A 23,084-nucleotide genomic window follows, 5' to 3' on the forward strand; every position below is an offset into this window, starting at 1 on the left:
TGTGTTACTGGCAAAATGTACAATTAAATTGTATGTATTTTCTTGCGTGTGTTAGTAGTAGGACTTGGCAGAACTACAGCTGCAGAGAACTGTACTTTTAGACCAGCTTTATTCCATATCACAGAATCACTGAATGGCCAGGGTTGGAAGGGACCTCAAGGATCATGAATCTCCAACCCCCCTGCCACATGCAGGGCCACCAACCTCCCCATTTAATGCTAGACCAGGCTGCCAGGGCCCCATCCAACCTGGCCTTGAACACCTCCAGTTCAACCTCTCTGTGAAGCCTGTTCCAGTACCTATGTGTACATATCCGGTACATATCTGGTGGTGTCTATTAAAAACCTTTCTGGTTTCCTTTCAATTGAGTACGCAGGAGCGCTCCATTTCACCCATTGGCTCCTTCTTAGGATATTGATTGAAACACTTTAAACGAGCTTTGAAGTTTGACAATCATTTGCATGAGTGAGCATGAGTGTTCCTAGCCTTCATTAGTCAGTGCCTGAAACTCAAATATTTATTTGGTGCTCTTGCCTTTACCTTTGCACCCCTTTCCATTCTGGATTTTAGAGGCCAGTGTAAGTGCACAGGAGCTGCACATGCAGTCATTAACAAAGAGCCCTGTTAGAGGAACTTGCTGTTTCCAAATTGCTCTTTCTGGAGAAGTCAACAAGAGCTGACAAACAGGCCCCTGAGAGAGCAAACTAGTGTGTACTAGCTTAAGTGGGCCACAGCAACAACACCAAAAGCAGGCTAAAAGAACAAACTGATGTCCTTCCTCACACAAGGAGCCTGCAGGTCTCCATGGTTCTGTTTCAGCAAATTGAGGCTCTGGAGAATGTCTAGAGATGGGAAACAGAGCTGTGAAGGGTGTGTAGCACAGCTCTTATGGGGAGAGGCTGAGGGAAGTGGGATTATTCCCTCTGGAGGAGGCTGAGGGGAGATTTTATCACTTTAAGCCTGAAAGGAGGCTGTGGTGAGGTGGGGTCAGGCTCTTCTCCCTGGTAACAGTGATAGGATGAGAGGGAATGGCCTTAAGTTGCACCGGAGGAGGAGGTTCAGGTTGGATACCAGGAAATATTTCTTCTCAGAAAATGTGGCAATGTATTGGCACAGGCTACCCAGGGAAGTGGTGAAGTCCCCATCCCGGGAAGTGTTAAAGAACCGTGTGGTTGTGGCACTGAGGAACATGGTTAGTGGGCATTACTGATGGTGATGGTGATGGGCTGGTGGTTGGACTAGATGATTTCAGTAGTCTTTCCAACCTATCATTCTGTCTCTAGTGTTTTACGGGGGGATGCTGAGCAATGGAACGGTAGTTCCAATGTCTCTTAAAAAAAAAAAAAAAAAAAAAAAAACCGCTACCAGCACGAGGCCAACTGACCGGTAGAGAGCAGCGCAGTGCTCCAGCTGGGAGGAGTAGCCCTCGGCCGCCCCGCCCCCACGCCGGCCATGAGGCTGCCTCACGCGGCAGCTCGCCTGCTACCACCGCTCCCCACCGCGATTGCTCTGCGCCCGCGATGCGGGGCCGCCCAGACGCCGGAGCAGGTGAGGCGCCGCGGTCGGCGGCACGGGGCCGGAAGCGGGCTGTGAGGAACGACCGGCCCCTTCCTGCACGGCCCGGCGGAGGAGTGCTGTGTCCGGGGTTGTGTGCTTAAGGGTGAGCCGTGATAGGCTGTAAGGGAAGTGGGGGAATGATGGTCCCAGCTTGGAGGGGAGAGGTGTGGCACGGCCCCAAGGAGGAAAGCCCTGCAAAGTTCTGTGTCCACTTTGTGAATAATACGGCTTTGTTTAGAAACCAGAAATTCTTTCCTCTTTCTTGTGAAGTGAAACATATGTTTTGTTTCTTTTTTTTTTTTTTTTTTAGTGAAGAGAATCAAAATTATGGCTGAATTATAGCTAATTAGGGAACTGTAAGAAAGAGGGGGACAGACCCTTCAGTGGGTTCTGTTGTGATAGGGCAAAGGGAAATGGTTTCAAACTAAGAGGGAAAATTTAGGTTGGATATAAGGCCAAAGTGTTTTACAGTAAGGGTGGTGAGGCACTGTAACAGGTTGCCCAGAGAGGTGGTGGATGCCCCATGCCTGGACACAGTCAAGGTCAGGCTGGCCAGGGCAGTGAGCACCTGATGGAGCTGTAGGTGTCCCTGTTCATTGCAGGGGGTTGGCCTAAATGGCCTTTAATGGTCTATTCCAACTCAGGCAATACCATGGTTCAAATTATTTTCTTATTCCTGGAATAACTTAATTGTTGCAGTGCTTTGTGGCTCTGCTCTAGAGGACTTGCACAATGATTCCAATAGATTTTACTTAAGTGTGTAGGTAAGCCTTGGCAGAAGTGATTGACAAGTTCCAGGTTCTAGGAAGCAATCTTTTCACAGAATCACAGAATGGCCTGGGTTGTAAGGGACCTCAAGGATCATGAATCTCCCCCTGCCACAGACAGGGTCCCCAACCTCTCCATTTAATACTACACCAGGCTGCCCAGGGCCCCATCCAATCTGGCCTTGAATACCTCTATGGACGGGGCATCCACAACCTCTCTGGGCAGCCTGTTCCAGCACCTCAACACTCTCTTGGTAAAGAACTTCTCTCTGACATCCAACCTAAATCTTCCTCAACTTAAAACCATTTCCCCTTGTCCTGCTGTTATCTACCCTTTCAGAGAGTTGATTCCCCTCCTGTTTGTAGGCTCCCTTTAGGTATTGAAAGGCTGCAATGAGGTCACCCTGCACCCTTCTTTTCTCCAGGCTGAACAAGCCCCAGCTCCTTCAGCCTGTCTTCGTAGGGGAGGTGCTCCAGTCCCTTAATCATCTTTGTGGCTTTCCTCTGGACCCTCTCCAACAGCTCTCTGTCTTTCTTGTACTGGGGGCTCCAGATGTGGACTCTAGGTAGGGCCTCACAAGAGCAGGGTAGAGAGGGACAGTCTCCTCCCTGTCCCTGCTGGCCACCCCTCCTCTGATGGAGCCCTGGATACCATTTGCTTTTTGAGCTGCAAGAGCTCACTGCTGGCTCATGTTAAGCTTTTCATCCACCAGGACCCCCAGGTCCTTCTCTCGATGACTGCTCCTTCCACTCTGTATAAATGCCTAGGATTCCTCCAGCTCAATCTTGCACTTTGCTGTTGAACCCTCTGAATGGCATCCCTTCCTTCCACCGTGTCAACCGCACCACTCATTGGTGTCATCAGCAAACTTGCTGAGGGTGCACTCGAGTCTGTCATTGATGTCATTGATAAAATGTTAGAGAGCACTGGTCCCAAGTCAGACCCCTGAGGGACGCTGCTCATTACCGGCCTCCACCTGGACATAGAGCCATTGATAACCACCTCTGTCTATGGCCTTTCAAACAATTTCGTATCCATTGAGTGGTTCACCCATCAAATCCACGTCCATCCAGTTTGTTAAAGGCCTTGCTCAAGTCCAGGTAAATGACATTGGTCGCCTTCCCCTTGTCCACCAGTGCCATCACTCCATCATAGAAAGTCACCACATTGCTCAAGCATGACGTTCCGCTGGTGAAGCCATGGTGACTGTCTTGGATCACACTCTCATTCCTCATGTGATCAAGCATGTTGTCTAGGATGATCTGTTCCGTAATCTTCCCAGGTACAGAAGTGAGACTCACCGGTCTGTAGTTCCCGGTCCTCCTTGCTCCCTTTCTTGTAAATGGGAGTGATGAGACCCTTCCTCCAGTCATCTGAGACCTCACCTGACAGCCATGACTTTTCAAATATGATGGAGAGCGGCTCGGCAACCACCTCAGCCAGTTCCTTCAGAACTCCAGATTGCACGCCATCTGGCCCTATAGACTTACACACATTCAGTCTCATGACTTGCTCTGTTCTTACAGTGGGGGGGATTTACCGCCTCAGTTTCCACCTAGAGGTTTAGGGATACAGGGCTCAGGGATGTGAGAAATACTGGAATCCTGGCTGCCACTCAAGACTGAGGCAAAGAACACATTCAATACCTCAGCCTTCTCTTCTTCCGTTGAAGCCAGTTCTCCTTTTACATTTACCAAAGGAGGTACACTCATTTTGGCCTGTCTCTTCTGGCCAATGTACCTGTAGAATGTCTTCCTATTGTTTTTCACATCCCTAACAATAGGAAGACATTCTTTTCAGTCACGCTCTGCTTCTTTTGCTCCCAAATATCAGACAGCCACAGGACCCACTACATTATCCTAGTGTGGATGGAGGGGGAATATGTTTATCAGGGTTTGATTGCCCTTGTTAATAGGTGGGGAAGGAGAGAGGACCTAGCTTAGTCCTTCAGTTTGTTACATTTTAGTACGTATGAGATACTACCTTGATATCTGAATATCACTGATACTAATTGACCTAATGTGAAAAAAGTATTTTAATAGTTGTTTTTGTTTTTTTGCCTTTTTAACTCCTTTTTCTGAAGCTGGAAAATAAAACCAAAGGGAAGCTCCAAAAGCAAATTTGTCAAGTTGTTCTGGACCACTTTGAGAAGCAGTACTCAACAGAGCTGGGAGATGCATGGAGCAGCATCAGGTCTGTTGTTTTGGGCAGACTGGGGGTAAGGGAATGAGAGAGGTTCTGTTAGCTTATAAAGCACTTAAAAGCTAACTTCGGAAAGAGTCTTGCATAAATTGTAGCAATTGTTCCAATTTATTTGTCATTTAGAACTGTAGTAAAAGCAGGAAGTAAAAGCAGAAGGTTTGATGTTGAAATTGCTAAGTTTTTCCCTGACATTGGTTTTTTGATGTGGTGATTAAGTTTCTGTTCACCTGTGTGTGTGTGCACTGTGAGAATACTGCTGTCTTGCATGCTCTGTTAGCTGTTCTATATAGAACAGTTCAAAAAGTAACACTTTTTACTTCGCAGCTGCTGTTAGTATTTTTCTACAGCTTCATAGTTGAGATGTTAGAAGAAATCTGTCACTTAACTTGGGCCTTGATCACACAGCAGCTGGAGAACTGGAATTCAGAGAGGACATCTTGCCTTCCCTGCTGGATGGTAGTTCCTCATAAAAAAGCCATAGAAGAGCACTTCTGGGGGAGTTCATTGCTTAGCTTGTATAAGGAATGTGAACAAAAGCAGTTAGCTTCAAGCTGAATGCTCACGTGAGCTGTGCCGCATTATTTGAGTGGAAAAATTTCTTCTGTATTCTTAATAACCATGTTACTACTCTGAATGATCTCTTGAAAATATATTTGTATAAATAAAAGCATGAAAGTGCAGCATTAGTTGAATTGAATCAACTTAAAAACTCTTAGGCTGGATCAACTTATGTTCCACTTTTAGTCAGCAAATATTGCAGATAGGAATTCAAATAGAAAATGGGAAATCTTTGAAGAAAAAGATTGAAAGCCTGAAAAAATCAAATTGAAATAAGAACAGTTGCATTCCTGTATTTAAAGACTACTTTTTGATTATCTTCAAGGAATGAGACATTCCTCATTTAAGGTGTTGTTTTGTTTTTTTTTTTTCCCTGATGCAGTGATTGTAGAACATACATGGAAATTTAGCAAAGGACACTTGTAAAAATTGCATTTTACAAATGCGTGTATACAGCAATGGCTGGAATGACCACTGCGAAGCCGATGTGCTTTTGCTGTGATTTCTGATGACGAACGTTACAGTTGCTATTTGCCCCTAGAGAAGTAAAAACATTGTGCTTCATATTTTATAACTTCCACAGTCATTTGTTAAAGAATTTGGAAAAATCAAGAACACCTTATTTCAGAAGAAGTTACTGTTTTAATGCAGTAACTAGGGAAAATGATGGCTTGATTTCCTGTTGAAGTTCTTTTCCTGCATGTTTTCCACAACTATATCTAATCAGAATGATTCCTTTTTGTTTTCAGAAGAATCGTCTGATTGTCAGTATGTAAGAAGAGGCTTCTTGCATGGTGGGAAGTTTATCTTACTTGTCAAGTTATTGAATAGATTGTCCTTTTTCCAATCTAGAGAGGTACTCACATACCCATCGTACTGGCAGCACGCTGTCCTGCTCAACAAATTCAGCCACACTGCTGACCTGGAGGATACCTTGTGTGCGCAGGGATATCATCCTGCCTTCAGAGGAACTTTGCCCTATCTTCCGAGATCCCTGAAGTGTTACGTCAGTAGAACTCCTAGGAGGTTCCCTTCACAAAAACACCAGGCTGGTAAACTCAAAGAATATTATCTACTCAACGCTGCTTCTGTGTTACCAGTGCTGGCATTAGAGGTGAAGGATGGGGAAGACGTTTTGGATCTCTGTGCTGCGCCAGGGGGTAAATCAGTAGTGATCCTACAGTGTGCCCGTCCAGGTACTGTATCAAGAAGATGATTTGCATCTGGGCTATTTGAGTTGTCTATGTGTTCTATATGAGAGTTGGAAATGGGAGTGGAGGGTATTTAATAAAAGTGTTCAGTTCCGTGCTGTTTGCTAACGTTCTTTTGAATTCTGTTTACCTAAAACTGATGAAAATGGCAGAAGTTATTTAAATATACGTTACTGCATACTGACAGACAAATGCAGAGTAGCTTTGTTTTTCTTTTTTTCCTACTAATTTCTTTATATTATTTCTAAGAATTGAATTTTAGTTCAAGTCCTTTGTAGATTTGTTGACCCATGAAGTTAAGTAATTTACAATCCTAGAATATTCGTACTTTTTTCCCCCCTGCTTCCATTCTGGGCAGTGCTGTGCAAATAGCTTAAGTAAATAAATGAACCAGTGTAAAATAGAATATAGATTAAATGTGCTGGATCTAGGCAGGGGAAGAAAGCTTATGGCAAGAAATTGGTCTATATCAGTATTTAATAAGTTCCAGTCTTGATTTACCTATATGTTGCAGAAGAGAGCTCTCAAATAACCCTAGCATGTTAGAAAGCTGCTGCTTGGTGTTGCCCAGTTCTGCTAGGCCAGGGGGTTTAAGTAAGTTTTGGTTGCTGTTTCCAAGTTTGTCTGTTAGTTTGGGTAGTAATTGTCTCAAAATGTTTGCAGCACCTTAGGTTCTTACAGATGAGAATGTTAATTAGAACCACCTGTCTCACTGATTACAGCTGGTTCTCATTCTCTCTCACTTAGAGGAATCCAGTGCTGATGATGAGGTAAATGGAATGTGGGTTACCTTTTCAAAAAGTTGTGGGGGGGAACTTTTGTTGATTTTTTACCTCTGCTTCTAAAGGTATCAGTTTGTTGCTGAGAAGGTAGGGTTCAAGGAAGTTGATTGTGGCTGTACCTGAGTGGCTGGGTGCTGAGATGTATTCTGCTGTTTATAGCAGACATGAATTTAGGATGAACTACAGGTGGGTGTCCAGAGTTGGGAAAGGAGAAACTTTAATAAAATAGCAAAGGGATGTAAGAGAAAATGTATTGTTGTGCTTGATAAGTACAAGTGACTTATCTTTAAAAGCTCTGACTGCTCTGGCATAGGGTGCAGCATAGGATGCAGTCGGCTGAGCTTTCATTTAGTTAAAAGGCAGTTAATTTATAAGAGATACATACTTGGTTATCTAAGCACAATGGCAGAAGGAGCCCAGAACAATGTTTAGATAGCATACACTGGAATTGACTTATGTTTAAAGTTTGTTTTACAGTGGAAGTCTACTGCTACCCTAAGTATTTATTTTTTTTTTCTAGTAAATATTCATGGATTGCTTTGTAGGAACATGTTGAAATTTGTGAGGGTTTATAAAAAATGAGCAGTGCTATAAAACGTGTGATAACATAAGCACATAGTTTATAAGCTCAGTGGCTTTCACAAAAAGTATCTGTAGAATTTCTGAGAATTGGTAACTTTTTTTTTTTTTTTTTTTTTTTTAGAACCTTTACTTTCTTTTCAATATTTTTAAGGTCAATTTCATTGTAATGAGTATGATGAGTTGAGATCGAGATGGTTGAAACAGACAATGGAATCCTTCATCCCACATCCTGTGTTTAACTTAATAACTGTCTCTAACCTAGACGGTAGACAGATTGGAGAACTTAAGCCTGAGTTCTATGACAAGGTAACATTCTGCTACTTTTCCTATGCTGCTCCCTTTGTTTTCTTGTTTTTTCTGAACCCAACAAAAATATTTGCACGTGACCTTGTAACTTTGTTATATAAATATCTGCAGAGCCTCAGAAATCATTTGATGAATCTTACTGCGTATTTGTTCATGTGTTAGATGATGTTACTCAGTTAGTCTTGACAAGGAGCCTTGATAACGAAGAACTTATGGCTTCAGGTGTGTAGTGGAAGTGCAAAGTCAGGGCTTGAGCCAGTGATTGAGCACCAGGTGGGAAGGCAAGGCAAACCCAGGAGAGCTCAGGTGCAAGCAGTGCACCTGAGTGATTAGAAGAGATGGAACCAGCATCTACCCCTTTCCAGACCTCATTTAAGGGATGGAGGTAGAGATAAGGGTATCTTTTGCTAGAGATCCTTGCCTACCTGAGGCCTTCTGAAGATAAGTAGATTCTTTCCTTTGTTTCTCTGCCTTCTGCTGTCATGTTTGAGCAGATCCTCACTCACTGCAGCTTGGGATCTTGCTACTGTGCCATTGTTGCACCTTCCATCCTGTTACCATGAGGCAACAAGAAAGACCTATCCAGGTAGAGGGTAGTTTTGGAGCAGCACCTTCTTATGCTTTGTTTTCTCTTCCTACCTGGTGATTTCTTAAGAATGCCACATCTTGACGTATTAATTAGATTGTTCCCACATCCAAGATGGAAAGTAAAATACGGTTTTCTCAGTGCTTGCAAAAGTACTTTGATGGACAGTTCTCAGAAAGTGAATATCTGCATTGTGAATTGTCTTATTTGCTCTTTTTTTTTTTTTGTGTAGATACTGGTTGATGCTCCTTGTTCAAATGACAGAAGTTGGTTATTCTCTTCTGATATTCAGCAAGCTACACTTAGGTTACTACAAAGGAATGAGTTATCTGTTCTGCAGTTCCAGCTGCTAAGGTGAGAAGTGTGAAGAAGAGCTGTTAAAGGAGTTTTGTAGTTGACGAAAATTAAATGAGGACAAGATCTGTCATGTTTAGTATCCAAACCTAAGTTTCACTGCATGAGGAAAAAGAACATAAAGAGAATGTTGTTGCAATTATTGTTTAGATGAGAAAATTAGTTTGAGTATGGAAATTTGCATGGTGTAACATAAGTGGTGAGGTCTGGGTCCTTCGCACTTCTGCATGGTGCTGTTTAACTAACTTGTATCTATGTCTATTTTCAGATGATTCAGAGCAGTCTAGTATATCTTCAGTGAATACAGCTAAAATGATTTCATAAATATTCCTTACCTGAAGTGAAAACTTGCGTAATATTCCTGGTTTGCTTCTTTTTCTTAAACTGTGAGAGTAGTCGTGTGTGTATGTATATATACCCTTTGATTACTGTTAGCCCAAAAATACTACTTACCATAAATAATTGGGTAAAAAAAAAAAAAAAAGTATAAGAATGGTGGTTTATGGGGGAACTGGGCTGAGGGAGGCTATCTATTTTCCAGGAGCTTCCACCTTGTAACTTAAATCAAGTTGTCATGTATTACACTTCTTAATAATACCAGAAATAGGCTGGCTAGCATTTGTGAAACCTTTGAAACTCTTTTTCTCCAATGAGGAAAAACTGTCCTGTGACTTCTCAGTAATTCCTTCTGGTCTTGAGTGCTTTTAACTAAGAAACAACCATGCCTGAAGTCTATCTGTCAAAGCAACTTGAGGGGAAATATAACATATTACAAAAAAAAAAGTTGTCGTTATGGAAAGTTCCCTTTGCAGCATTTCCAGATAGTTTTGCACAAGTTCTGGCTGAAAAAGACCTATCAGAAGCCTGTGATTTATAGCAGAAATATGAGTATCTTATTGCAGTAATGCATCATGTCATCTATTTCCTTTGAAGAAATCGATCATATTTAAAACACTGACCTATTTCAGTTTTTTCTTTTCAATATTTGACATACAAAATCCAATTTGTGATTCCCAACCAAAAGAAAGCATATATCATGCAATGAAATTTGGAGAATTTGCATAAATCATTGCAGTTTGTAATGCTGAAGTGAAGGACTCGTGACGACAGGAACTTTTTAAGAACAAAACCAACCAAAAATACACACCTGCCACCCCCCCCAAATAGGTTTAAATTGAATTATCCGTAAATTGAGGACAATTATTCCTAAATTGAGCAACAAGTAGAATAAGCTTTGTAAGGACTAGAATAGTTTTGATATGGAATTTAAAATCCTTTTACTTCGACTTACATTTTATCATTCAGATATATCTGAGCAGATCTGTAGGTTGAACAGTATTGTTATGCACACTGGATATTATTTTTCTCCTCTAAAAGATTTTGGGGCACAATAATTAAATGGTGAGTTTCATGATGTAAAGATTGCACACTTAATCTAATAATGTACTTGGAAGCGTTGTATGTGTCTGCTAGATTTTTATTGCTCCTTCTGATTATTTTAGAATGGATTTCCAATATTAATGGCATCTCAGATTATATGTGAAAGAGGAAAAAGGAAATTATAAAATGAGACCAGGAAAGGCTAAATGATTCATGCAAGTGTTTTAGAATTTTTGCAAAACTAAGATTTAGAATATTACCTACTTGAGCCTTTGTTTTATAGCCAGGGTACGTAATTATAAATCAAAAACTCAGTTTGAATTCTGTCTCTGATACTTTCTGGTAATAGATACCTTCTAGTGATATCCAGGAAGGCTGAACGTATGCTAAATCACCTTCCTTGTAGTCAGCTCATGCTAGCTCTGGGTTACCTATTCAGGCTGCTTTGTGCTTAATGTTCATGGGTATCTCTCACCTCGGTTGCTCTATCTGTAAAACAAAAATAAATATAAAGCTAGATCTCAGCAGTATTGTTCAAAGTAGTGGAAGAAATGGTGTGATTTGAAGATAAAATATAAAAGCCAGGGGTGACTTCAGTTTAACAATAGTTTTGTTGTATAAGGAAGACGGCAAAAGAGGTTACCTACAAATAAGAATTACAAAATGCGAAAGGGAGTACAGTCCTTGTTTCTTTTGAGTGACATTCAGCACATAATTTGTGATTTCTACTTTCTTTTTATTTATGGTGATGCCTCACCTGTAATCCTGTTCTGAATTTTGTCATCCTGTTTTGGGGTTTTGGCTAAAGCAAATCAGCCTTAGAAGGAGGGGAAACTGGGGACGTCAGTGAGGAAGAAAAAGATTTTGTAATACAGTGTACAAAGTATTTGAAAGCTTCAGGGAGTTAAAATCTTTAAAAAAAAGAAAAAAAAAAAAAAGTTGAAACTGATGTAACGTTCTTCCTCCACCAGTCTGAACAAAATTTGAAATGTAAATGAATAGCATAGATGTTGAACAGCAAATTTTATAAGCAACAAGGGCATCACTGATTTGAAGGAAATTGAGACTATAGTGATTGTTAATATCAAAACCAAAGCATCCCTGCAGAGTGCTATAATCCAAGAACATGCTGCAAATCTTGTTATTATTTGGAGTGTTCATGCAGAAAACAAATTGCAAAGTAAGGAATGTTCATTTCCTGATAGTGAATGCTAGCGTGAAAGGCAGTGGTTCCCACAAATGAATTTACCAATATTATCAGTTCTCAAATGAAAATTAAACTGGGGGTTAAGGTCGAGTGCATAATAACTTGATGGTGAAACTGTTACAGATGCTGTAATTATTTCTGAACCACTTATTGCAGCTGAAATAAACTGTTAGGATTCGGCTGAAAATAAATCCAAACAGGATGCTCTTCAGAAAATGCAGCAAAGGCATTCAGACTACTTTAATTCTATACACGACATCTTGTAGGAGTTAAACAGCTGTAATTGGTGTCTCATGCAGTTCTGGTCCAAAGGAACTCAAACTGACTTCAAAAAATGTAGCTGACTTTTTTCTTTTCACCTAGTTTTCTCTGAAAGTAGTTAACTACAAGGGGATGTGTTAGTTTTGAGTGTGTAAGACAAGCGTGCACAAAGCTAAAAGGTTTGAGAGAATTTTGAGTGTATGAGAGGTTTGAAGAGACATGACTGTTCTGCCCTTCTGATTACTGGTGGCAAAGTCAGTAATACGAAATGTTTGTTTTGCTAGTTGATCTTTTGGGTTGTATGGGTTCTTGTTTTTCAGAATTCAAAATGAAGCGTTGAATCTAGGTTAAGGAATCAGAAAAAGACTTTATTGTCCCTAGTTAATGAAATGCTTCCATCAAGACAATGAGCGTGTCCCAGCATCACCATGGTTTTTTAAAGCATGTCAGCAACAAACTGCAATCAAACAGGGAACTTCTTTCCTTCTGACTACTTGATAACTATCCATGAGAACAGCCCCTAAACACTCCACTTTTAGCAGAATGTCTAATGTCTTTTCTTCGCTCTTGAACATCAGAGTCAAGGTGCATGGCATGCTTGTGTGGTCTGTAAAATAAGACTAACGTTTTCCCTTAAGTCATCAGGTAGAATTGGCAGCCTAAGTCTCTAAAAGGCTAACATGCCAACAGACCAGCATTATTTTCTGAAGCACAGACTTTTGAAAATTAAGTAAATAATAAAGCTTCTCATGAAACTTAGGATGCAAGCAGTTGAAGTTACAAGCTGCTGTTTTCTCTCTGTAATTAAATCAGTGACATAGATTCATAGAATAAATGTGCTCATAGAATTTCATCATAGATTTTTTTGTCTTAAATATTTTGAATTACTGAAAAAATACAGCAACTCCACTATTATTTCTTTGGGATTGGGTATCTCTTCTGTGTTTTCACTGAAGAGTTTTCCGCATGTACTTTAATGAAGAATTACAATGTTTCTTTTACACTTTTTTTGATATATGTGTGCTGCAAATTGCTTATTTTGTTATAAAGTGAAGGCAAATTCTGATTGTTTTTTTTTATTTATTTATTTTAAAGTAGGTAGTATGCAGTCATATGACTGAGGTCTCAGGGTTCGGATACCACCATACTCTATGGTTGTTGTTTTTTTGTTAAGACGAGAGCCTTTATGACATGTGGACATGTAATAATATATGGCAGCCTTGGCTGAGAGACTACTAGGCTCCTACATCAGAGCTCTGTGGGTTAAGTTATATAGCATTTTTAAATGATCTGAGGAAATTCTAAACTGAGGTGTCAGTGATGGAGTGGTGAATTGAGAGAGGAAATGAATGCTGTGTTCTGTGGAGAACGGAAGAGAAGACATGTAGGAAAGTGAGGAGTATGTCATCTGCAGGATTGCTGATCTGTACTGTTTTTTGGCTCGTTCCCTGGAGTTTTTCCTATTCCTCCTCGTATACTCCCTCTTGTTTTTGTAATCATCTACTCACCTCCACTGAGAATCTGTTAGAATTGTAACTATTGTTTTGGCAGATTCTGTAGATGGTTCTTCCTTTAACCACTTTCCGTCTCTGAAAAACTGAATAATTTATGTAGAGCGATTGCCCAAGGCTTTGTGTCAGGTGTGCTCTTCAGGGCATTTCACTGAGCAAAACCAGATTCCTTTTCTGTACCTCCTTGTCCCTTTGGTTGAAAGTGGCTTGGTAGCTTTTGGCTGGACGGTGAGCTTTTACATTTTGTTCTAATTATGCATATGCCAGTATTTATTCCATGCTATTCCTCAAGAGACTGCTGGTTACATTGCTAGAAGTACAAGTCACTCTTATTCCTTTCTGTTGAGAGACTGCCACGAGACAAAAGTAGAGATGTATCAGCAAGAGGGAGCACAGTGTTTGAGCTTAGGGAAGGTAGGAGGAGTCAATCCCTGGAAAACCAGACCAGAATCTGTTTTATATAAATAGCTGTTAACTAAAACACTTAATGTTTGGAAATTAGATTTGAGCATTAGTGAGTGGCTGAGTGAGTATGAGAGACATACTGCCTCTTTGTTTGTATTAAAGGTCAGTCTTTCATCAGTAAGTAACACCTACAGCAGGGAACTGAAGAATGCCTTTACTTTAGAATACAATCTGGTTGGTTTTTTAGAATTATGACTGGTTTCAGTTTTTTCAGTCTTCAGAGGCCACTGTTGTGGCCCAATCTCATCTTTCTTCATAAAGATAAAATAATTTCTGAATTTATGTATGCCTAGTTCCTAAAGTCTTTTGAGGTGCTCTGTTCATAACTTACATATCAAGTCCCTCATATATGTGTAATTTACATATCAAGTAGTGAGTTGCAAAAAAAATGTCTGGAATCAATAAACAGAAAAAATCTATCCAGTGGCTAGATATTTGGGTTCACAAATGTCAATGAAACAAAAAATTTACTTCTGTCTTCATTCTTTTCTTCGTATTTGTGATTCATAAGTTGTAATGAAAAATACTATTTCAGAAGCTGTGTGGTAATGTCACCGTAGGCTTCGAAAGTCTACTGGTCTGCCTCCTCTAGTTGAAAAGGTTCTACTTGGGCTGTATATGTTAATCATTTCTCAAATAAAACTTTGAAGTTTGGAAGAGGAATGGACCTCTGCAAGCATTAATCCTGCTATGACTAAAATGACTGAAGTTCTGATTTGAAGTGAGCTGACTCTGGCTGCTGCAGGGTAACTACACCTAGCCTTACTGTCAGTGATACTGGTTGTGTGGAGGCACAGCATGTATGTGTATGAGGCAGCTGCAACATTTGAGAGTGGAAGAAAAATTGATGGGTATTGCATTGACACATTTGACTCTTAAATATATGTATAAAAATAACCTAATCTGTTGCCCTTGTAAAGGTACTTTTAGCAATTTTAGTAAGGCAATTTTAGTATAGCAAAGGATATCTCGTAGCCTTGTGTTAACAGAGTGATTGTTCTGGGACTCAGTGTGCATCACAGGAGAAAGCTCAATAATGTTAAATTGAAGGTTTGATATTCTTATCAGAAGAGCTTGAAATTATTTGTTGTAGAAACATTATTGATCAGAATTTTCAGAGGAAGAAATTGACTAAATTGGAGTAGGTGTGTTTGGTTTTCTTTTTTGAAGGCTATTTACTTTAATTCTGCAAAAGAGCTGTTTCTTAGCGTACTGTGTGGTGATATTTGAAGTTGTCTCTCTCCTGTACACCCCTGTCACTGCTCTTCACAAATTATTATAAACTGGGCATGTCATCACAAGAGGGATTTCCTTATCATGTTGGCTTTATCTGAGGAAAAGCCAAGCAAAACCTTTAACGTGCAGTCCATATTACCATGATGCACCTGGACTCCTGTAAGAGAAAGAAGGAAATGCCTGATATCTTTTGTCAACAAAAAGAATAGAATTGAGGATAAAAGCAAGCTTAACTTCAAATACTCTAGTTTTTGAATAGTTTGTGTGTGTTAGCAGATTTCATTCTGATCATAGCCGTGCATATTGAGCAGAAATACATTCAAGTTGCCAAAAGATGGCACTGTTGAAGTGTTATTATTTTTAAAATACCCTAAAATATACCCTATCTTTTTACTTTAAGTACTGAAAAAGGTTAAATGAGTAATGTAATTAATGCTGATCCTTCCAGTGGCATGCAACATACACCCAAGCATAGGAGGAGTGGGCTGAACATACAGGCATTAACTGTAATTTTGAATTACAAATTTATTGTCTGCCTATTTTTAAAAGAGAATTGGAGATGCCAAGACTTTTAAAACAACTAAAATGTCAGCTTATCATGTTTAATTTTCTTTTAGTGTGAAAAATCTTAATTCAGGGTTCTTGCTTAACTGTATTGTAGTGCTTTTAGAGTTGGCTCTAGAGCTGCCTTTATTTCCAGAGGTATTAAATAATCATACTATTGTTTCTTCTAATAGCATCATCTCTATTTCTAGTTTTAAAATAATTCTTGAGAAGTAAACTTAAACAAAAATGTTTTGAAATAGTATATTCTTTAAAATAAATGAAAATGTTATCCAGTGTTCAAGATATATGAAGGATTAAAATAGACTAATGCACCATTTGTACCTCTGACTTTGTGGTACAATAAGTGCTATTGAACCTGTTCCCAAAGAAACATCTTGCAAAGAGCAGAACTCTTTCATTGGCAAAACTCATTTAGAGTGAGAAGAGGTGCAATTTATGTTTGGATTATGGTTGTGTCTTAGACTTACGTACTGAAAAGATACAAGTGCAAATTCAGTGACTGTAAAGTAGTAATGTCAGTAAGCCGAGGCTGACAGGAGAAGCATCAAGCAAATTTCTACAGAATAATGTGCCAGTTAATCTCAGTATAACCTCTAATTTTCTAGCTATTGTAATTACAATATTTGACTATTTTCATATTGTAGCGAGTTTCTCTAATTGTACAAAGCTGGTATCTCCTAAGTTGCATTTACTATCTCAGAAAATATTGACTTTTTTTTTTCCTTTACTTTAACATATAAGTTTTCTCACAACCGTACAGTAATTGCAGTTCTATAATAGACTTCTTTTTGCATGCTGTTTTATATTGTATCCTGGAAGAGCTAAACCTGGAGGTTTTGGATTCAGGCCTTATATGATGAATGGTGCATGTTAATTGATTGCTTTGTGTTTTACCAGTTTTATTCTTTTTTGTTTTGCTGTGTGTTGACCAGGTTACAGAACTAAAACAATAACCTCTCACTTCCGCAGTGGTGCAGTATGATAGGATGCAACACAAGCTGAGTTACACACATCAGCTGTTGGCACTATAGTAAAACAAAATTGGTTGTATGGAAAACGACATAAGAGGCTCTAGGAAAACTTTCCTGTCCTTCTAATATGTATTCTCATGAGAAGCTTGAAACTGTGCAGTGTTATTGCGTGTTACATGTAAAATTCAGTATGATAAATGTATATCTTCTAATGATCAAATTAACTGTAACTCGATTCATATTTCAACTAAGTTTTGCTACTTCTTTAATAAGTAGGAAGAAAAACATCTGTACCACTAAGAGAAGAATCGCTGTGGTTTAATTACCTAATATATTTGATGTTTAAGCAACACATTATTATAAAAGACAGGTGAAAAAACCATCAGTGTCTTCTGCCTTCACATCCTTTTTAGTCATTCTAGATTTGGAGCTCATATTTGGAAGTTACCAAGTACCTCATGACAAGCGCCGGATTGCTTTGTTGAGAGTCAAGCTTTAAGTAAGAATCAGAGTGATAACGCCTTGTTCCTCTTGTACAAGAGGAACTGTACATCCTTGGATTGTGTAGTCACAGCAGTGATAGTGGGTTCTGCTGGGTGTCAGTATGTTATGGTCCAGCTCTGATGTGCCCCTTTAATGGACTTGTTTCCCTCCCTTGTTCATAGAAGATAGTTTCCTAAATGTATTTGTGCATGCTTTCTTATGAATGAATTCCCTATCATGCTGACAATGAGGGGATCTGATTCTCTGAATCAGCTTAACCACCACATTATCCCCCTGTGACTTTGAGCCCAGCTCTTCTTCACTTTGAATTTTGCAGCTCTTTGAAGGTTTTTCAGAAGCCAGGCACAGCTTAATCAAGGATGGCGGTTGGTTGACATTGAACACTGCTGCTGAAACAGCTGTTGCTGAGCTTGTCAAGATGGATAGATACAGTGATTTAACCTTGCAATGTCAAGTAGTGTCTCTTAGGTATTTTAATTCATGACATAGGTTCAGAGTAAAGATGACTTTGCATTGAGCAGCCTGACTTTTTTGGGTCACAGGGCAGTGAAAATTGTCAAGGAGTCTTGGTTTTCGTTGTGAGATTTTCTAATTTTTTTTTTTTTTTTTTTTTTTCTGGAAATTGTGTTGCTTCTTCCTCTGTATCTTGCACCAGGATCTTGGTGGTAGGAGCATGGTACCTTTGGAAGTAGTGCCTTGAATGTTTGTTACTTCATAGGAAAAAAGAAAATCATTTAGCAGTGTCTAGGCTAGCCTACTTTTTCAGTACTTACTTACCTCTTAACTTTCCCAATTTTTAACAGTAAAACTATTTACTCACTTGTTTGAGTTCTCATATAGTATATGCATTATAGGAAAGCAGCTGTGGTTATCAACTCTGAATACAGTTTTATCAGGTGTACTGAAAGTACATTTTGATTGTTGTGCAAAAATATTTTCACATTTTGACTGGCTGTTTTTCTGTGGCACAACATTTCTGGATACATGGAGAAGGTGTAAAAGGAAGGAGAAAATATGAAATGAGAAAACTATTTGGTTTCTTATAATATTATGAAGATGAGCTACGCTTTAAGACACTGTTTAGATTTCTTCTCAGTAAGTTCTGATTAAAAAGCTAGAAAATGAGCAACTATTGGATGCGGGAAAAATGCTTTTATGATTTCCAGAACAGGTACAAGTCTGAGGAGACAGAGAACTGTGCACTGATCCTGGTTTGTTGTTTATCTTCAGAATAAGAAGAATGTACTTTCCTGTTTCTTTAATGGTTTTGTATTTGTTTATGCTTGAACACGGAAGACTCTTTAGGAATGGCCTCACAGAATGGCCTTTCAGAGCAGTACTTAGTATGCTGTCCTTAGTAAGGTCTTCAGATGCTGCTATAGCACATCTACAAAGCTACATATTTTTAGGAAGAGTAACTGAACTGTGAACATCTTTTTTTTTTTTTTTTTTTTTTCCTTTCTTGTAGTAGCAGAAACAATTATGCCTGTGGCAAAACCCCATATTTCAGTGACCTTTTCAATTCTGAGAAGTGTTGCTTATGTTTTATACATCATGTTTTACATGTTAAATTTGGATATGTATAATCAACTTGGTGTATGAATGAGGATCTGCTCACAAACTACATTTACAGCTGTTTTATCAGTCTTTGCATTTGTCTTAGAAGTGGATATGTTGTCTTGCTTCCTGATAGTGACTGACTGTGGCACTTAACTGTCTCTGTTGTTTTGTTCATATGTTTAAAAGTGCAGGATTTGCAATATGTCCTGTGATTCTTCCCTACTGACTATGAACAAGTGACACTTTGGGCACTGGTAGGATGCAACGCAATGGCAATGAGTGTTAGCCCAAAATTCTGAAGAGATGCTTTACTGCAAAATTTCTAAACTAGAAAATGGTGCTATTAATTGTGCCTTAAGATAATTTCATAAAGATTGCTTTCACTCCAGCATTTGAAATCTAAGTAAAAAGGCAGTCAGTTCAAGACATTTAAAAACTTTTTTTTTGTCGTGAAACAATGGAATATTACTGAATTTCTTGCAAATATTTTGTGATATGCATACTGTGGCTTCGTGCTCTGCTTTACGGTGGCTGTCTTCCATACATCTGGGTGTGTTTTGGTTGGTTAGGCAAGCCAGACAGAAGTAGCATTAACTCTGCCCATTAAAATGGATGGCTGTCACCATAGCACAAGAGCTGCAAACAAACAGTTATTTGGACAGACAGCTGAGGCTCTCTGGTCCAATACTTTTTGAACCCTGCTATAAGGTGTATGTATATTGGATGCAGGAGGAAGAGAAGGGATGACTATCCAGGGCTGAGTAATTGAAGTGAATGCTGGTAATTAGAATCACAGAGTCATTAAGGTTGGAGCAGAACACTATGATCATCTAATCCAGCTGTCAACCCATCAGTTGCAGAATTTTGGAAAATAAGGTCTGGGTTGGACAAGGTGACCTCCAGGGTTCCCTTCCAACATAAATCATTTTTGATGATCACGTGGAAAAATGTTGGTATGGCAACTATTCTATATTTACTGTCTCAAGGTGATGTGGTAAATGCCATCTTGTAAAGTATCAGACTGTATCTAAAATATTCTTAAACATTTTCACAGATCCTCAGAAACTACTCAGAAGCTCGAGATAAGCTTGCTCTTTCACAAACTTTAGCTAATTTTGGAAGTATCCTAGAATGAGTCCATTAGGCTCAGTTAAATTGAAAGTATTCAGACTACAGAAGTATTCTGTAACCTTTTCTTTACCTATAACAGGCTGATCTTTACCTGTTCTCTCACTTACGCTAAATGTGCTAGCCATCTGCTCACTCACCATCTTTTTATTGAACTGATACAACAAAGGCATTAAACACTCACTTTTAATTTTTTTTTTAGCATCATCTGTTGAGAGAGATCTGTTCCCTTATGCTAAGTAAAACAGGAGTAGTGTAGTTACAGTAAACTATGTATTTGGCTTGTTGATTAACCTTACTGAGACTAATAGAAATGAGCAAGATGATTTGCACTCCTCAGAGAAATGCAATACAAAGTTGAATAGTATAATGCAAAGAGTAGAGAGTATATTACGAAGGTGTTTTCACCTGGGAAGGTGAACAGTGATATATTATCTCAGTCATTTGTCCTGGTGTTTCCCTATTATTTTGCAGGACTTTCAGAGTTGCTTTGATCCTGCTTGTGATAAAGCTTTTATTATTGATTCTTTTACTGAAAAGGCCCAATCTTGTTTTTATAAAAGAAAGAAGGGATTTGAGGTTTCTCCCTCCTCCACTCTTTTTTTTTTTTTCTTTTTTCTCAACTGCTTTCATTCTGATACCATGCTTAGCAGATCCTCAGCTTGCCTCTGGAGGAATTGCTATTTCAGTGGCATTGTGTTTATTCATCTGAGCCTGAAAGCAGGCTCACTGCTTTCACCTGACTTGAGGATTGGGGTTTTTCATTTCCACTTAGTGTCTTCATGTTGTTGGTTTTGTCTCTTCTTGGTCAATGCAGTCATCTCAGTGATACCTGCCAATCTAAGACTTCAATAGCCTTCTGTGGTGCAAGGTTTTATTTTCTTTTTTTAATTTGCTATAAGTTTATGAATTGCATATCTCATTTTCTTACTCTTACAAGTTATAGTCTTTTTCTCTATGAGAAGGACCTTGGGAATCTGCTTTAATGGAAAGTAAACAGTTTGTTCAATCTCAGTTTCAGTGGGGAATAAAGGGGGGGGCGAGAGGGGGAGGAAATACTCTGTACTGTCCATCAGTAGTCATGAAGTTTTCTATAAACCTGAAATATTGCCCTTATTTAGCCAGTGTTTGTCAACAAGGTAATACGTGAAGGGTATATAAACACGTAGACACATGTAGATGATATAATGCAACAAATCACATTTCCTTAGGAAATCAGATTGAAAAGTAGTGTCTAAGTGAAATCTCCAGCCCTGATACATGCTGAATAAGTTGCTGAAATTGCACAAATTAGAGCAGAGCAATTAGTCCAGGCTATTATTGCAGCAGTACATTCTGCTATTTGTTCACTCCAGCAGCCAGCTAAGTATCTAACTAGCACTTCTGATGTGGTATTCACCCATTTTGTATGCACAGTTGCAGCATTTTCACAGTTGTGCTGCGCATATAAATGATCCGAAGTATATTCTGCAACTCTGAATGAATGCTGTTATCTGCTTGTCTTTCTTACATAAAAAAAACCAACAGACTCTTAATTAACTGATAATACAATAATGAATGAGAAGGCAAAACTGTGATGCAGGTGTTTTCCTGTACTGTCAATTATTCTATTAATATTTCATGATGTTGTTTTTTCCTATTTGTGTACCTATTTGTAAATCTGGATTTACAGCTCTCACATCTTTCCTCCTTTTTGCCTCCTCTATTCTCTCCCTCAATATTTCACTATGTATGCTTAACTTTTTTTCGTTATTTGCAGGTCTGCTATTAAAGCACTGCGTCCTGGTGGATCACTGGTCTACTCTACGTGTACTCTCTCAAAGGAAGAGAACAGCAGTGTAATAAATCTCATTCTGAACTCCTGCACTAATGTTATTCCTGTAAATATAAGTGAAATTGCCAAAGCTGTTTCCCAGGAATTCACTTTTCACAGTGGTACACAACATCATGAACTTCTGGTTCTGCCAGAGAAAGGGAGAGCATGGGGTCCAATGTATGTAGCTAAATTAAAGAAAATGTAGTCCACGTGATGCCTGTTAGTTTATTCACTAATCAGTGAAACTGTATTTATTTCTACTATACTGTGTGTGTTTGAACATACACATGTCCAAGTCAGCAGAATTTAGAGCTTTGCTGTTTTGTATATGCAACTCCCTGATAAAATGTAAATGAAATGTAACGTGGTTACCTAAAAATACAAAATGTTTTCTAACATGGGCATGTAGGCAGAATCAGAGCCTGGCAGTATTTTCCAGGTGATGCTCTTAAATGGATTCGTATTCCAGAATAGAGGCGTGTGTGGTGATTTTTGTACTGTTTTAAAATTACTAATTCTGATGTAATACAGTATATTTTTCAAAAATGATGCCTGCTTCTGAAGTCTTGGAAATCCTGCATTCATTCTTCAAGATACCTTGAAATGTGTTATCCTGAAATGTGTTTTCTTGTAAAAGCTGCTTTGTATGCAAAGTTGGTCATCTTAAGCTCTGACTATTCTAGCAATGGCAAAACAGGTTTAATATTAGTTAGTTTTCAACCAGTAAACAACCTGTCTTGTGTTTAGTTGCTGACCTTTGCAGCTGTATGTCAATACCAGTTTTTTTTTTTTTTTTTTAGCTTACAAAAATAATTTATATTTTTGAAAGGTCTCTATAACAGTGGACTTAGATGTGTTTAGCTTTGATACTTAGTTTGTGACATAATGCAGTATATCGAGCTGGCTATAAAGCACATAGAACCAGAATGATTAATAACTGCAGTAGTGGTACTATATTCAGACAGTGTTGTTACATGATTGCAGTCATTATGAATAAAACAATCTGAAGAGGTGGCTTATACCCCAAGTTAAGGAATGTTAAATGAATTTGTGATGGCACATCTGTGGTGTGTAGAGGAGATTCAGTGAGAAGAATGTGTATTAATGTTCTCTTAGGCTTCCTCAGTTCTGCTGTGCAGTGCTGTAGAGAAATATGGCTATATAGACAGGTATGTCCATGTTCATGCATATATACACATGCAAACTGTATTTTCTATGGACTGGGTGTATAAAGCACCAATTTGTCAGTGCTTGGCTTTTGCCTCTGAATTAATCATGTAACAGTATATCTGCTTCGTTGGATGCCTGTGTTAAAATAAAAAGGAGTCCTGTGCCACTCTTAGCAAAGAAATTAAGTCGTTTCCCTGACTGAAGCTTATAGTAAACTTTTAAGGAATGCTGTTGTAAAGAGTGGAGATTTTTTTGGGGGTGTATGGCACACGTTTCAAGTTTGCGTGACTGTGTACATATGGATATGTCATATTTTGTGTATACGTATTTGTGTATACGCATGTACAATCAATCCCAATTAAAATCAAGACTAATGCAGACTTTTTTTCTTCTTGAATACAG

At 38.8% G+C, this 23,084-nt stretch overlaps 1 protein-coding gene across 7 annotated transcripts in view; it reads left to right on the forward strand.

Annotated features, from left to right (window-relative positions):
* The first annotated feature begins 1,393 nt into the window (after positions 1 to 1,393).
* Positions 1,394 to 23,084, forward strand: part of NSUN3 (NOP2/Sun RNA methyltransferase 3) — a 50,547-nt gene continuing 28,856 nt past the window's right edge. For 4 of the 7 annotated variants that reach the window (XR_014887401.1, XR_014887400.1, XR_014887402.1 and 1 more), the window contains exons 1-6: positions 1,394 to 1,548; positions 4,409 to 4,518; positions 5,938 to 6,281; positions 7,812 to 7,966; positions 8,785 to 8,906; positions 21,456 to 21,689. Coding sequence is in view for 3 of the 7 variants with exons in the window: in XM_085239954.1 (XP_085096080.1) it covers positions 1,453 to 1,548; positions 4,409 to 4,518; positions 5,938 to 6,281; positions 7,812 to 7,966; positions 8,785 to 8,906; positions 21,456 to 21,689 (1,061 nt within the window). In the remaining 4 variants the exon portion in view is untranslated. Of the gene's footprint in view, positions 1,549 to 4,408; positions 4,519 to 5,937; positions 6,282 to 7,811; positions 7,967 to 8,784; positions 8,907 to 21,455; positions 23,061 to 23,084 lie in introns of those variants that run through there. The other 3 variants (XR_014887408.1, XM_085239970.1, XM_085239965.1) reach the window with 2 other exon arrangements.

The sequence above is a fragment of the Meleagris gallopavo genome, chromosome 1 (genome assembly GCF_905368555.1).
Source record: "Meleagris gallopavo chromosome 1, MGAL_WU_HG_1.1, whole genome shotgun sequence".
Taxonomy (NCBI): domain Eukaryota; kingdom Metazoa; phylum Chordata; class Aves; order Galliformes; family Phasianidae; genus Meleagris; species Meleagris gallopavo.